The sequence below is a fragment of the Halichoerus grypus genome, chromosome 2, assembly GCF_964656455.1.
Source record: "Halichoerus grypus chromosome 2, mHalGry1.hap1.1, whole genome shotgun sequence".
Taxonomy (NCBI): Eukaryota; Metazoa; Chordata; class Mammalia; order Carnivora; family Phocidae; genus Halichoerus; species Halichoerus grypus.
The window spans coordinates 106,572,239-106,587,175 of NC_135713.1; the positions used below are offsets into that span (position 1 = coordinate 106,572,239).

General features: G+C 39.6%; 1 protein-coding gene across 1 annotated transcript in view; it reads right to left on the reverse strand.

Annotated features, from left to right (window-relative positions):
- Positions 1 to 14,937, reverse strand: part of ZSWIM6 (zinc finger SWIM-type containing 6) — a 188,342-nt gene that overhangs the window by 1,794 nt on the left and 171,611 nt on the right. Inside the window, exons 8-14 of the mRNA XM_078067286.1 lie at positions 14,052 to 14,198; positions 12,350 to 12,610; positions 8,336 to 8,471; positions 5,174 to 5,331; positions 4,367 to 4,530; positions 2,573 to 2,654; positions 1 to 938 (exon numbers count right to left, since the gene is read on the reverse strand). The exon at positions 1 to 938 is cut by the window's left edge and continues 1,794 nt beyond it. Coding sequence (XP_077923412.1) covers positions 76 to 938; positions 2,573 to 2,654; positions 4,367 to 4,530; positions 5,174 to 5,331; positions 8,336 to 8,471; positions 12,350 to 12,610; positions 14,052 to 14,198 — 1,811 coding nt within the window. The 3' untranslated portion in view covers positions 1 to 75. The remainder of the gene's footprint in view (positions 939 to 2,572; positions 2,655 to 4,366; positions 4,531 to 5,173; positions 5,332 to 8,335; positions 8,472 to 12,349; positions 12,611 to 14,051; positions 14,199 to 14,937) is intronic.

Genomic DNA, 14,937 nt, shown 5'->3' on the forward strand with positions numbered 1-14,937 from the left:
GTACAAAGGCAGGCTCAAGTAAAAACAAACCATCCCTCCCATTCCCACCCCCCACCCCCATTCATACAAGTTCTATCAACCAAACCTCTCCCGAACCAACATCATCAGTTTCTTTTTGCCTTTGTAGATTTGTTTCAGGTTGTCAATAAACTGTGTAAACTGAATGTGTCCATCATGCGCCATTAAGAAGGTCTCTCGGGCCTTGCTGAGGAACTCGATAAACTCACTATAATGCCGAGGGCTGATGTGTGTGAGTCGTGAGTGCGTCGTGTTGATGTAGGCCCCAATTGTGGCATCCAAGAGTTGCCTCAAGGGGGCCTTGTCCAGTGACATGAGCTTACCAGAGTTCCTCCTTCCGTGAAGTCCCACCATGCCAGGAGTGGTCAGAGTGCACCTGCGCAAAATGTCTGACAGTACCGTTGCACACTTGACACTCTTGACCACCAGAGGTATTATAGCCGCGAGCTCATTTTTACCAAGGGAGTGGCTGAGCGCACAGGCCCATAAAACGTCATTAATGGCAGGGTGTGTGTCCTGATTGTAGCTCAGGTTGAGATGGGTCATGGCCAGGGTGGCCAGCTTGTAGGCCCTCATGGGGTACCCGCGGTGCTCCATGTACCGTGCTATTGTAAAGAGCTGGGTGTAGCTCATGCCAGTCGTAGCAGCGTCAAGAACAATTTGGTACGCCGTCTCAAAAGCAATGTGATCCTTTTCACACAAGGTCAGCGCGGAGAGGGCACAGTTCTGAGGGTCCTTCATGGCACACTGCAATGCAAGTGTCCGGGCACTGCTGGCCAGCTTTTCCTGCTGGTGGCAGTCCAGGTGGAGGCGGACGATGGTGCTGTTGGACATCACGGTGGTCGCAACTATACTTGTGGCCTCAGTGGGAGTAAAGAGGGTAAACCAGCTCTGCATGATGCTGTCCAGGGCATAAACACCTTCAAGGAACACAGAGAAGCCCTATTACTGACGAGGAGGCTGCCCAAAGGTCTTGCCTTATGTCCACCTCATAATCAATGCTTACATGGTTAACCAGCACAGGACATGAGCTAGGCCAGAGGATCCTGTAAGCTAATGGGCCTGGGAGCAACCTTTTAGAATAAGGTCATTATAGATTGTTATTCAGGGAAATGCCTGAAAGGAACATGAACTTCCTGTAATAAACTTCCTCGGGAGCTGGTATTTGCACTATGCTGCTTTGCCATTTCAGAAAATGGCTTTTTGCTAATGAGTTCTAGTTCACTGGGGCCTCCTGTCAGTTCCCCACTACAGAATCTGAGGCAGAGGAAACTATGACTCTCACCAAAATACAGACTTTTTATGTGGTATGTGTGTTTGTAACTTTCAAGTATACACAATACAAAATGATTTAAGACACACAAAGAAGCAGAAAAATGTGCACCATCATCAAGAGAAAAGAGTCAACAGAAGCAGACCTACGGATGACTCAGATGTTGGAGATAACTGACAAGATCTTTATAAAATAACCATTTTAAGTGCAGAGACCCAATATGCCTGAGCCGTATAGGAAAAGCCTAACTGTGAGTGATTTAAAGAGAAGGTACGAAAATCTCAAAGAGACGTTAGGTATATACCTTGGTACAGGGTTAGGGAAGTTGTACAGCAGTTCTTCAACTGGTATTATCTTTGTATTGCTTCACCGAAGCATCACTTCAACAATTTAATAATATAATTTTTATATTAAGACCAATTTCCCTTTTTCCAAAGTAACAAACCATTAGGATTAATAAAAGAAAAAAACAAAAATGATTTTACAGGATCTAAACACTGAGGAGGCAGTGTCCTCTCAGGAAGAAGTGTGTACCCTTTTTTGATGCAAACAGGAAGGGAGATGGACAATTGAACCAACATTTATTTAAGGCAACCACCACTTTGTTTGTTGGCATTCCTACTGGAAATGTAGTTTTCTTTGGGACCGATTTACTGCTAGAGAGGGGAAACAGTTGGTTGACGGGTCTCACCAAATGCAGATTATGGGCAACCAGAAGGATCTTCCTATGCCTAGCTTTCACATACCTGAAAGCTGACCTACCCCACACCCAGTAATCATTTATCTGCTGGATACAATGACATATGCCCTCAGACGATAAAGAAAAATCTCAGCACAACTAGATAGCTTCATATTATTTTCACTAAAATGGACTGAACCACTAACCCACAGTCTCAAGTTAGTTTCAAAGGTGGTTTCCAACCTACTAAGGATTAACTCTGGAACTCTTTAATATAAAATTATAAACCTGATTATCACAAAAAGTTACCAAAAGCACCTTAAGAGAGTGACAGAGCAGCAAAAAAAAGTATTTACTCAGTGACTTAATTTTAAAAGAGTCTGAAATCCCACAAATGTGATCTTTTGGAAGAAGAACAATGTGAGTGTGTATAACTAAAGGTTGAAGGCAGGGGCTAGGGAAGACCCTATAGGTTGCTAGGAGGAGCAAGGAGCCTTGGAAAATTCAAGGTAAAAGACAGAAAACATTCTTATATTTGTAAATGACGAGTTAAATCCGACCATGAGGCCCCTGGGAAAGCTCCCAATCCAGAGTTTACCTACCCACTTCAGTAGCACACGTTACCAGCCACCTCACCATCTCCCGCCGTCGCCAATTTAAGGTTGACAGTGTCATTCGCATAACCTATAAAGACAGGATAACAAAATGTTTCGTAAGATTAATCTACGTCAATGGAAAAGGAAACAATTCATCCCAAGGCATAAACTACTAGGAATATTCCCTGCTACCAGAAGGATGGAGAGCCATATTTAGAGCCAAGTTCTGCATATCAATTTGAATTCGTTCATGGCTCCCCAGCCTAGGAGACAGAAGGCCCACATTCTACTCCAGGTGGGCTGACTGACCAGATGCAGCATCCTGGGCAAGTTGCTCAATTAATCACTTTTCTCATCTGCAGAATGAGAGGGCTAGACTGCAACATTAAGCACAGTCCATGCCCTCTTCTCCTCCTCAGCTTTAACAAATTCCATGGTCTAGATTTTTGAGGCTTCTCATGAATGAATTCTGACTAGGAATCCTCAGTTGGCAAAGAGGTATTTTAGAATAATCATTTTAATTATCCCTTCAATCTCTGGTTGCTGTTTTTCCTGGTGATCATGAAGATAACCCTAGGTCTACGGAAAGAAATCATTTTTGGCATCATTAGTCATCTGATTTTGTTTTTCACTTTCTAATAATATCCCCAAATAAAACTATCCATCTCTTACTGCTTCCCCCATTCAGAACATCTGGGACATGACATGCCTAAAGCCTCAGAAAGGTGTTGTGGGATTCCTTCTTGGGTCCTAGAGAGAATAAGGCAGGGACTAAGTTCTCAGTAATCTGCCATTTATCCAAAAAAACCTGCCAGAATTCCAAATAACCAGAAAGTTCGTTAATGGGTCTTTCTGCCTATGAGGCAAGTGATAAAAATAAGCCAACTAGCATCAATTTATTTTTAAAAAGAGACTTCTAAAATGTCATTGTATAGCTTAAATGCAATCCCCTATATTCTCTGCTTGTACAGTACTATATACGGTAAGTGTACTTTCCTGTAATCTAATCCTTAAACTTTATTAATCATCATAAGGAGAATCCATAACTAAAAAAACAGATTAATCATCTAATCAGGGCATTCTATTCCCCATACTTAAGGTAATTAGATAACAATTTCTTTCACTGCTTTTAATGGTTACAAAAAAAAGCAAATGTTAAAAGAGAATTCCTTAGAAAAGTCAAAATATAAACTTTTCAGTCCCTGGTTTACACAGTAATTTTTTTTAGAAACTATAAGGAAGCAAACATCTATCTGTATGACTAACTCAAAATGTCCTTGGTAAAACGTCTAAGCAGGTCTCTGGAAAGGTGAAAACTGGACCCTGGACCAATCACTCCTCCTTTACCGAATATTCTCAGAGTTATAAAAAGGAGCTAGAACTGACCATCTATTATGAAAATGCAAACATCAATAAAAATTCATACTTCCTCTAAAACTTTAACCCTAACAACTGATTCTTTTTTATACATGATAGTTTCACTTAAGTCTCTTACTAGAGATAATCTCCTCTATTCGCTAAAGTAGAAACAGTGATGTTAAGGCTATAATTCAGAAAATGACCTTTTTTATTGAAGGACAAAAATAGGGCTTCTAAAAGTACAGTCCCTGCACCTCAAGCAGCAGTCTGGTTCGGCTGGGAATGACCGCAGCTCTGAAGCACAGTGCTCTCCTGAAATCTAACAGCTCTGTGCACTGAAGAGTCATGTGGCTGCACTAAAATATCCAAACAGAAACAACCTGAGATGGTGCCTTTATTTAGCAGTCCTTGGGGCCCCAGGAAAGACCACCAGTCACGTACCTGCAGGCCCAGTTCCAGAGACACTTTCAAAAGAGTGATGTCTGGCAAACTGTCCATGAGAGTTGCTATTTTAAATGCATCTTGGGCAAGCTTGAAGATGTGGGATGAGGAGTGAATGTTTTTCTGGATGGATTCTAATACTGTTTCCAGCCTCCGAACATCGCCTGCAACAAACAAGGGAAAACCAAACCAAACCAAACCAAACATCAAACAACCACAACACACACACACACACACACACACACACACACAAAGGAGGAAAAAAAGGAAAAAAAACAAAACATAAAGCACCAGTTAATTTACCTGAAATGTTCACATATAGCACAAATGTTACTACAACTGAGGGTCCCAGAGTTACTGAAATGCCTATGAATCGCAGTTTCACAAAAAGGATACACCAAGACACACCCCTAGTGACTAAAAGCACGTATTAACCAGAACCAACATGAGATAGCACAAAGCCCTCCCAGTTCCTATTACATATTTTTGGTGAATATTTCAGGGAGGAAAAAAAAATGTAACCTAACATTTTAATCTGCTTCTGAACCTGAACCACCATTTACATGGTGTGGCAACTAAACCTAAACTCAGCCAGCACCAAGTTTAATGATGCAATTAAAAGAGGAAAATGTCAGGCTCAAGTGAGCAGCACCCATCCTACCTCATAGGCTAACATCTAAGGAAAAGGATCCCCTACATCTGGACATTGGCACCACGATTGACAATTTGATAGAAAACATAATCCTTTAAAAAAAGAAAAAAGGCAAACTAACACAATAACCATGAGGCCTCAGGACAATCCAGTACCTTTGGCTGCAGTCAGCATGGTGGACGCCAGCTCACACTGCTGGGATTCTATGTGGCTTAGAGTGAACCAACGAGGATACCGGTTGGGAACGACTGACGCAATATGGTGTGGGCGGGTGAGGTCTCCCGTCGGAGCAGTAGATTCCAATACTAGTAACCTGTAATGAGAAGACAAGACAGTTGGTTCCTAGTTATTCCTTGTTCATCCCCTTGGCCACAGGATCTGGTCAGAAGGCAGATGAGTGGGTAGATGGTGGGAGAAACTGTTCAGGTCCTGGGTGCAGGAAGAGCTGGTACAGCTACACTCTGCTATCTGGATGCCAAAGACACCTTGTTAATTGCTCAGTACTCAAACCTAAGAGATTTCTTTTCTTTACCATCATTCAAAAAACTGCAATATTCAAGAAAATTAAGATATGGAACACTGAAGAGATCTGAAACACAAAACTTGATGTTCACCTACTATAAAATTTTTGAATCTTATCACACTCAATAAAAAGTAAAAGTCAACAGAAATTCAGAGGCAAGTGAATGAACATTTAAGACTGAGATTACAACAGTCAGGGAACAGTGGATAGCTGAAATGGATAAGCTAACTCATTAAAACACAAAATAAGGGGGAAGTTAAACAAAAATGGCCTCCTTTCCATAGATTCATACTTCCTGCAGAATTAGTTCCTTATTACTTTAGGAATTTATAGTTAGAATATGTTGTATCAACTCTCTCAGAGATGATGAATGCAAATGATCCAAGTATTTGTCCTTTGACAGCCTTGCTTAAATTCAGTGTAATCTCTGATTTCAATCAATCTATCTTTTGATTAAGAATATGTCGACAAATAAAGAACAATTACTGAAAACAGAGCACATGCTTAGCGATCTCTTCCAAATATAAGTACCGAAGAGATTAGCAGAGTAGCTACAACTGCAGTTATTCCTTCACAGTCATCCAAACACTGACCTCAACTCAAGTATACCAGTGTTAGGGAGTAAGAGCTAAGGACCAAGAGGAATTAACACAGTCAGAGTGTGATGCTGGCCTTGGGGTCCCACCCAAGAGAGTTACTGTTCAGGCAGGCCAAATGCCTCACTTTCTTTTCCTTTTATCTAGGGACAAAGAGATGTTAGCGCATTAAAGAGTGGCAAGGTAGGCAATTAAGTAATAAGAATTTTGGTGGAGTTACTATTTAACTTTTCAAAAAACCCAGAATGTTCCTGTGTTCACCAGCAGATCTTTCCAGAGTTGCTGTAGAGGAAACTAGTCAACAGCCCTGAAAAGATGAGAAAATGAGTGCTAAAAACACCCTTTTCCAGCTCCCCCACCGTTCCCCCACTTCCAGAAAGACTAAGAAGCAAGTAAGCTACAGGTCTCTTTTCTTGCCTGTTCCCCTGGTGCCTTAAGATGCTCTAGTAGGTCACACTACCTCCCTTCCACAGCAGTCCTTTAGCAGAAGTAGTGGCAAGGAGAAGAAAAGAGGTGGAAAATAATCCCCCAGTGCCCCACTAGGATCCCCCATAAACAAACTGCCTTGGCAGCAACCAAGGACAAACATAAATGAGTTTCTGAGTGTTAGAAAAGCAAGCCTTTCCACCTCACAGATACCTTCCCATAAGCCAGAATCACAGAGAAACCTTATCACATTTTACCCTTCAACTTTACAGTGGTCATAGCAATAGCATCTGGTGGCACTGAAACATTAGCATTCTTCTCTTTACAATAGGAGCAAATTCTTAAGATTTAAGAAGTATAGAGCTGAGTATCTGTCTTTGTCTGACAACTTCTATTTCAGCTTCCAAAAATGGGAATAGGCACTTACTTACAAAACTGTGCCCTAAAATACAAACCAAGGGGCATAAAGTAATTTAGTGGGTGTGGGGCACCCACTAAATAATGAAAATAATTTCATTATTTTTACTTATGTTAGTTATTAATTTATTTGGGGGTATTTTTAAAAACAGATGAGAATTTCACAAGGTTTCTCTGATAGGTTAATGAGATCTCATGGTGCCAAGGGAAGAATGCCAAGTTAAAGGATGTCAGCCTCAATACACACTGACACACACGTAGGTACGTACACACACCCACCCACCCACTCACTCACTCACTGCACAGAAAAGAGGCCCCCTGAAAGACATAAACTACCCTCATACAAACAAGAATTTCTTTTGAATCCACTACACTGGTTGCAGACAGAGAATCTCTGGTGAAAAGATTCTATGGGATCAAAGTATTCTCCAACACCTCAAGCTCTTGGGTGTGTACATGGTTTGTCTTTGGTGACTATAACTGGGTCTAATCTGCACTTTCACATAGGAGTGTTTTAATTTTTTAAAAAAGAAAAAAATCTCATGTTTTAAGAAAGGTGGATATGACTTTCAGGTCCTTAAGGTTTAATAGGCAACATAGAAGATTGAAAACTACAATCCTGAATTCATTAAAAAATACTCACCTAGACAAATTCATGATAAAAATATTTGGTGAATAGACTTTAAAAAGGAAAGTGAAAATAGAAAGGTCAGTGGCAGAGAACAACATTTTCTGATTATTATTATTATTGTAAAGGAGGGGCTGGAAGCAGTCAGAGTGCGGAGAGCAGGTCCTGGAAGATGCCTAACAGTGATGCCTTCAACCCTAGCCGCAGGCCCCATCTTCCCTCATCCTCCAGTTGAGCACAAAGGTGTTTTGGTGATCCTAAGGCCTTCCCGCACTAATGATGGAATGTGGGATTAAAGCAGGTGTGAAGGGCTCCCTCAGTTATTACATTCAGGCAAGTATACTTATTATTTACCACTGCTTCAAAAATCTAATTTTTTCAAAACAACCAACTATTTAGGAAGGTTTCAATTGGTGCTCCCTTATGATTAAACTTGGCCTAAAATTGTTCTCTAATTCCCAAATTCTAGCTTCAAGAGAAATAAGGAAAAAGCCACCAAGAGCACAAGTACGAAGCAGTCTAGGATACAGTTCTTCCCTTACTGTGAAACAAAAGCCAAGCAAACCAACAAACAAACCACCACTATAACAATCCAAGAAGCATAAATAGTTTCTTTAGCTTTTCTGCTGCCTACAAGAAATATGAATGAATGAGAAGTCAGTGAACAGCCATTCTTCCCCGTGGGGAATCTGGATCGCCTCTGCCCGGCCGGGCTGTGAATACGTACCGCATCGCTCTCAGTGCAATTTTGTATGCCAATTCAGCATCATGAGGTAGGAGAGAGGTGAAGAGATACTTGGCAAATGTGTGCATTGGAACGCTCTCCCGATGGATTATTTCGCCTAAACCACTATATGGTCCGGCTGTGGGAAGAGAGCATACACATTTTACATTCCTAAAAAAGGAACTAAGACTTCTTGTAAAGTATATTTTTTAAAATTTTTATGTAAAGTTATAACATATACAAGCTAATCTAGTTAAGAATGTAATCAAAGTGACATAGTAGAAAGAAATACAATTCTTAGTCAAAAATGATTTTACAGGGTATAGTAGCCAATATTGAATTCACTTCAGGAACAGTCCCCCAACTAACTGTACCACAGCTAAAATGAGAATCACAGAACTAGGGGGCAGAGCTTTTTCATATTATAACTGCTTCAGAGAAAGAAACCCTCCAAAGCACAACATCTCACTGAATTCAAGAAACATCTGAATTCAAAAAACATTCTCAATGTTTAACATCTGAGCATCCAGATTTTCAAATGCACAGATGACTCTGCGGCTTAACTTTGGAATCTGCCCCTGGACTCAATCAGTCTTAAGGGCACAGACAAGCCGGGTTTCCAGAAAAGAGTGCTCTGCCTCACGGGAGGCATCTAAACCACAAATCCCAATACAAAGACTTTAAACACTGTTGCTTCTAATAAGCAGAAATAGATATTAATTCTCAGAAAGTGATTCATAATAAAAGAATAGTTAGTAACCCATTTGATACTCACCATAGGCAAAAGAAAAAAAAAATTAAAGTAACTGGAAATCTACCACTTTGGGGGCTCCAAAAGACCAATTTCAAAAGCAAAATTACATTTAAGCTGTCAAAATTCATTTCTTAGTAAGTTATGACAGGAATGGTGGCAGAGCTAACTTCCCCTGTGTGCTCTCTGAATGCTGCCCCTAAGAAAGGCGATACCGAATTTTAAAATAAATTTTGAAAGGAAACCACAGTGGTTAGTTCAACTACTTTCCACTTAGGTACTTTGAGGTTTAGTTCCTGTAAAGTGTTTAATAAATTAGTTTCCATGTCACCTTTGGGTAACATCTGTTTCACGATTTCTAGAATTATGAACCATGACACTGCTGCTCAAAGGACATAATACATTTGTTTTCCATGAGAAAAATCAGTCTGGCGAAGAGTTTAGAATGCAAGAAATGGCAGTTCAGAAGAAATGGTGAGAGGAGTTACTGAACTAGGCACTGGGTAGGAGCACAATACAGTCTAGATCATTTCAACAGAGATTATTTTAACATTTCATTATTTTATTTTTTGTTTAGTATTTTTAATTGCTCATTATTTAAGTACTTTGAAAATCATATTTTCATAAAATCTTATTTACCTAGGCAAACTAAAATCCATCCTACGTTTCTAATTTTACCAAATCTATTACCCTTCCTATCTTTAAGACATTTAAAAATGTTTTAGTGACCCAAAAGTCTTCAAAAGTTGATACAGCATCATGGTTCTGCCTTTAGCCAAATTTTTAAATTATTATTATTATGTACTGAATGTTTATATTCCCCACCCCAATTCAAATGCTGAAGCCCCAACTCCCAGTGTGACCGTACTTGGAGATAGGGCCTTTACACAGAGGTAGTGAAGGTGAAATGAGTTCACAGGGTGTGGCCCTGATCCAACAGGATTAGTGTCCTTATAAGAACAGACATCAGAGAGCTCTCTTGCTCTCTCTCCCCCTTTGCCTTGTGAGGGCACAAGGAGAAGACAGACATTTATAAGACAGGAAGAGAGGGCTCACCAGAAATTTAACTGACAAGCATTTTGACCTTGGACTTCCCAGCCTCCAGAACTGTGAGAAATTTCTATTGCTTAAGCCACCCACTCTGCAAGTATTTTGTTATGGCAGCCTGGGCAGACTAAAACACTCTTATTTTACTGAAGTTCTCATTATAGCAAATTTGTAGATTATCCATTTTCTTCATTTCTCCTCCATTTCCTTTCAGTGTTTCCCTTAAATCATCAAGTTACCTTTTCATGCTATGCAAAAACAAACAAACACAAAACTCCAGGATGCATAATCAACACTTAATGTTATGACACCTCCCAACAAGAAAAATATTCAGTCAGGCATCACAGAATTATTTACGGATTAATAATGACTGTAATCCCTGAACTCCCAGAAATGCTTTACCAATATATCAACTGATCCAATATGCCAGTATTGTATTGTGGTCAAAAGTGATTAACACACAGCAACAATACAGGGTTACTGCTTTTTCTTTTTCAGAAAAAGTTAGCATCTTTTATTTCAGAATAGTTAGTGTCTGCTAACTTCTTTGCCCCTGAAATTTCCAGAGTGTAAATACATGAAGAACTTGGTGCCCCAGTGTCGTGAACTCACACGGAGTGCTTATTTTCGGGAGTTTATAGAAATGGTCCCTCGGCTTCCCTTTGGACTGCTTCCTGTCCTGCACTACCCACTTTCTACAGCCCTAGCAGGACCAGGAAAGGAAAAGAGGCTGTGATGAGTCAAAAAGCACTCCATATCAGGCACAGTTTAAAAAAAAAAAAAAATGTTTAATGGGGAGAGATGCACTAGTCAAAAACTAAGAAAAAGTTTTAAAATATTCATGAGTAATGAACATGGAGACATCCAAAAAGGCAAATGATAAACAGGTATCAGACACTATCAACTCTGAAAAACACACATACTCTTCCTGTCCTTCAGTATAATGGCAATCAAGAGTTGGTTACTAAGAGCCAGGGATAGCAGTAAGAGTTTGTGGCTAATGATACTGCTTATATCAAAAGGAACTATATAGGAGGAAACCAAAACAAAACAGTAATGAAAGAATGAAGATCACTTGAAATTTGCCAAGATAGGCTTTTTTTTATCTTTAGAAGGAAAAAAAACATTAAGGTGAGGGCTTCAAAAAATTAATATCAGGAATTTTACCAAAATTAAGCATGATATTAAGAACATTTTCCCTTTAATTTATTTTTTAAATAACATTTTCCCTTTAAAATGCACTTCTGAAACATACAAATGTGTAATATATTTGATGAAAATATTTTCTTTCAAAGAGATCTTTAGCTTTGGACAAATAAAAGAGGTTGTGAAATGTTATTTTCTCTAAGTCCCTTCCCCGTATTGCAGCAGTTCTGAATATAAGATGAACACACCACACTTTATTACCCTATCAATCACAGAGAATCCCACAATAATAGCACCCACGTACTGAAGAGACAGAAGCAATTTTACCAATTAGGCATCACCTAAATTTGCGTAAAAGATTAGGCTATTACACTCATTACACTTACTCTTTTCCAGAAAAAAACAAAAACAAAACACAAAACAAAACAAAACACTTTTTAAAAATAATGCCAACCAAAATTTCTTAGGCCATTCAGCTCTTGACCTTATAAAAGGAAGAAAATTAGACTTTGCCTTAGAGAGTCCACGAAACTTTAAACTTGGTGAATCTATGCCTAATGAGTTCTCTGAAATAATTAGCACAGTGGAAATTCATTCCTGCAGCCTCCAGTCCTTTGCTAGCATGTGCAAATGACATACTCAAAACCCAGATGTCATGTAACAGCCATAATAATAATTCAGAGGAATGCCAACGAATTTCCATTTCATTATTTAATTGATCAAGCAAATAGGTACATGGCTACCAGCGATAACTCACTAAATACCAAACTTGCATTTATCTCAGTAACAGCACAGACTAAATAACAACAGTCCTTTTCAAAGTTTGTGACATTCAATGGGGCTCATTTCTAACAGGCTATCTTACACGACCACTTAAATCAAACGACACACATCTGAACATCTATACTTTTTGATTAAGTGGTACTACTTTTTGGATAGTAAACATTCCTATGACCATACCAATCAGAATAACTACCATACTGAACGCATTCAAGCAATACTCCCAACATAAAGAAAGCTTAGGGCCTCAATAAAATTGGCAAAACAAGTGGAAAACTTCTTTATCACACTACCTTCTAATAGGAAGACTGCTTGCTTGCGAAAAATTTTCACCAGTGTGTCATCCAATTCAATTTCCTGAAGCTTGGAAATGAGCTGCTCCTCATTCCGGCAAACCTTCTCTTGTGTGTACAGCCCATCAGGCATGATACGCTGCTGTCCCAGCCCTATCAGGGCTACTTCCACAGCTAGTGTTAAATAGGATTCCCCTTCTTCTAAGAATTTGTGTGCAGGTAGATGTTGGTATTCCAGAGACTTGCACTGTCCCATATTCTCTGTAAAATGTCACAAACGAAATCAGAGTTCAGATACTACTTTGGCCTGTACTGATAGGTGTGAGTATTTCTTTTACCCAGTACTGAAAAATGAATTATTTGAGAACTATATAATGATTTTCTAGGATCTTTTAAAACATGACCATGAATGACCAGATACGTGTGTTTTGGGGGAATGAATTTACAAACATTTTTCTCCCAGTGAAAATGAATCACCAAAAAACCCCTACAAATCTTCTAAGAAGACATCATAAGAATACTTAAGAGTGAAAAAAGACTTTAAACAAGAGCAAAATTACATGACTACAATAGGTACCAAGTCTTTAAAGCATGGCATTAAAAAAAAAGTTTCCAAACTGTTATCACAATGTTGAAATTTAATGAGAAAGGGAGAGAACACAACATTCATAATCCAATTTCAAGGTCCTTTCTCTTACCAAAGAGTCATCAGTTACCAAAAGAGGAATGATTCTTTGAGCATTCTCTTATCTCTGTTAAAGTATTTCCCTTAGAAATGTTAACAAAGTTTAACCAGCAAACTCCCAAGGAAAGGGAAGTCAGTGTCATACTTTTCACAGTCTTGATAGAGTTTGGGGCACCCATAACCCATGAAGGCAAACACCACAGGAGAAATTACGGAGGTGCAATATAATTAATCCTCTGAGTTCACCCAGGCATGACAGCAGCCGAGGGACAATCCTTCCTGCCTCCCACACCTCCATCCACAGGCCATGGGCAGTCATTTTAGGGATGATGCTTAAGTCTCAAGAGGCAGAGATAAATTTCAAAACACTGCTTTATAGGAATGTGTGATGTAAAACACTTTTAATGACATTAGATACTTCTCTTAAAGTAGACTACAACCCATTTAAGTGACAAGAAACTTCTAATGCAGGCAAATTTCTAGTTTTAAATGCTATGATACACATCTTTATTTTAAATCATGATGCTGAAAAACAGTCATAAATGCAGATAAATTCTTAGATGCAGAATCACTGGCTAGAAGAAAATAAGTATCTTTAAGGTTCTTAGAGATTTTTTATTTATTTATTTGGGAGAGAAAGAGTGAGATAGAGAGAGAGCATGAGCAGGGCGGAGGGTAGAGAGAAAAGCAGACTCCCCCGCTGAGCAGGGAGCCCAATGCAGGGCTCCATCCCAGGCCCCTGGGACGATGACTTGAGCCGAAGGCAGACGCTTAATTGACTGAGCCACCCAGGCGCCCAGTATCTTTAAGGTTCTTAACACATGCTGCCAACTGTCGATTCTAAGACTTTTCCCAGTTTGTAAAGCCTTCCACAAAAGCACGCTTTCCTTGCTCCCCTGCTCACTGTAAGTACTATTAACCCTATGGATTCATAAAACAAACTGTGACAAAAACAATGACTAACGCCACTCAGAGCTGAAGGGAGAAAAGCACATGAGAGAATGCCACCAGTGTTACCTGTAAAATCGGAGAACCCAGAGAAGTTTTCATCCTCGATTCGGCAGGCTTCCATGAGGCTGCTGAAAAGAGTTCCCACGGGGTCCAGGGGGTGTCCAACCCAGCCCTCAAGATTGGTTATCGAGGTGATGCTTTTATGGGGTAGCTCTGTGTAAGAAAAGGGAATTGAGAGATGGAAACAAGTAGAGGAAGAGAGGCTTTACCACTTAATAGTGGCATCCTAACAAATTAGTACTGAATTCAATTGGCAATTCCTCTTTAATGAAAAAAACAAAGGTACACATAACTCCCAACATGTTAAATATTTTGTGTTCATAAAGTCTATCTGTAAATCAGTATAAATGGTGCCAACTTTCCAGGACAGCCCCCAAACGTCAACTCGTGTGTCCAAGGTACTGGGTGAACATTATTACTTATACTATTAAATGATGTTGTATGAGGACAAATGAGCTCCAAATTTTCATCTGAGAAGCGAGGAACAACTCCCCTCACTTCCCCAAAAGTGGCATTAGAGAAGACTATGAAGTCCCCCTGGAATGATCACTGGCTACCTATATTAAGAAGATACCCTCAGAGTCAATGTTCACTGGGTCATCTACACTGGAGACTAGAGAGCAGTGGTAACCTGGGTCCAACCTGGACTCCCCTATGGAGATCATTAAACTACTCCCCTTGCACCTATGGAAGGCCTCATTATCATGGATCTGTATGCCATTTAAGGGAGGGCCTATAGCATTTAAGGGGAACTATAGCAGACAGAAGGTAACATATAATTTAGATGAAATGTATCCTTTTCATTTTCTTCACAGAATGGTAGCACTTTTCAAGTTCTTATGTTAAATTACAGAGTCCTGAGAAAAAAGCTGTAAATATTTTAAGATATGTT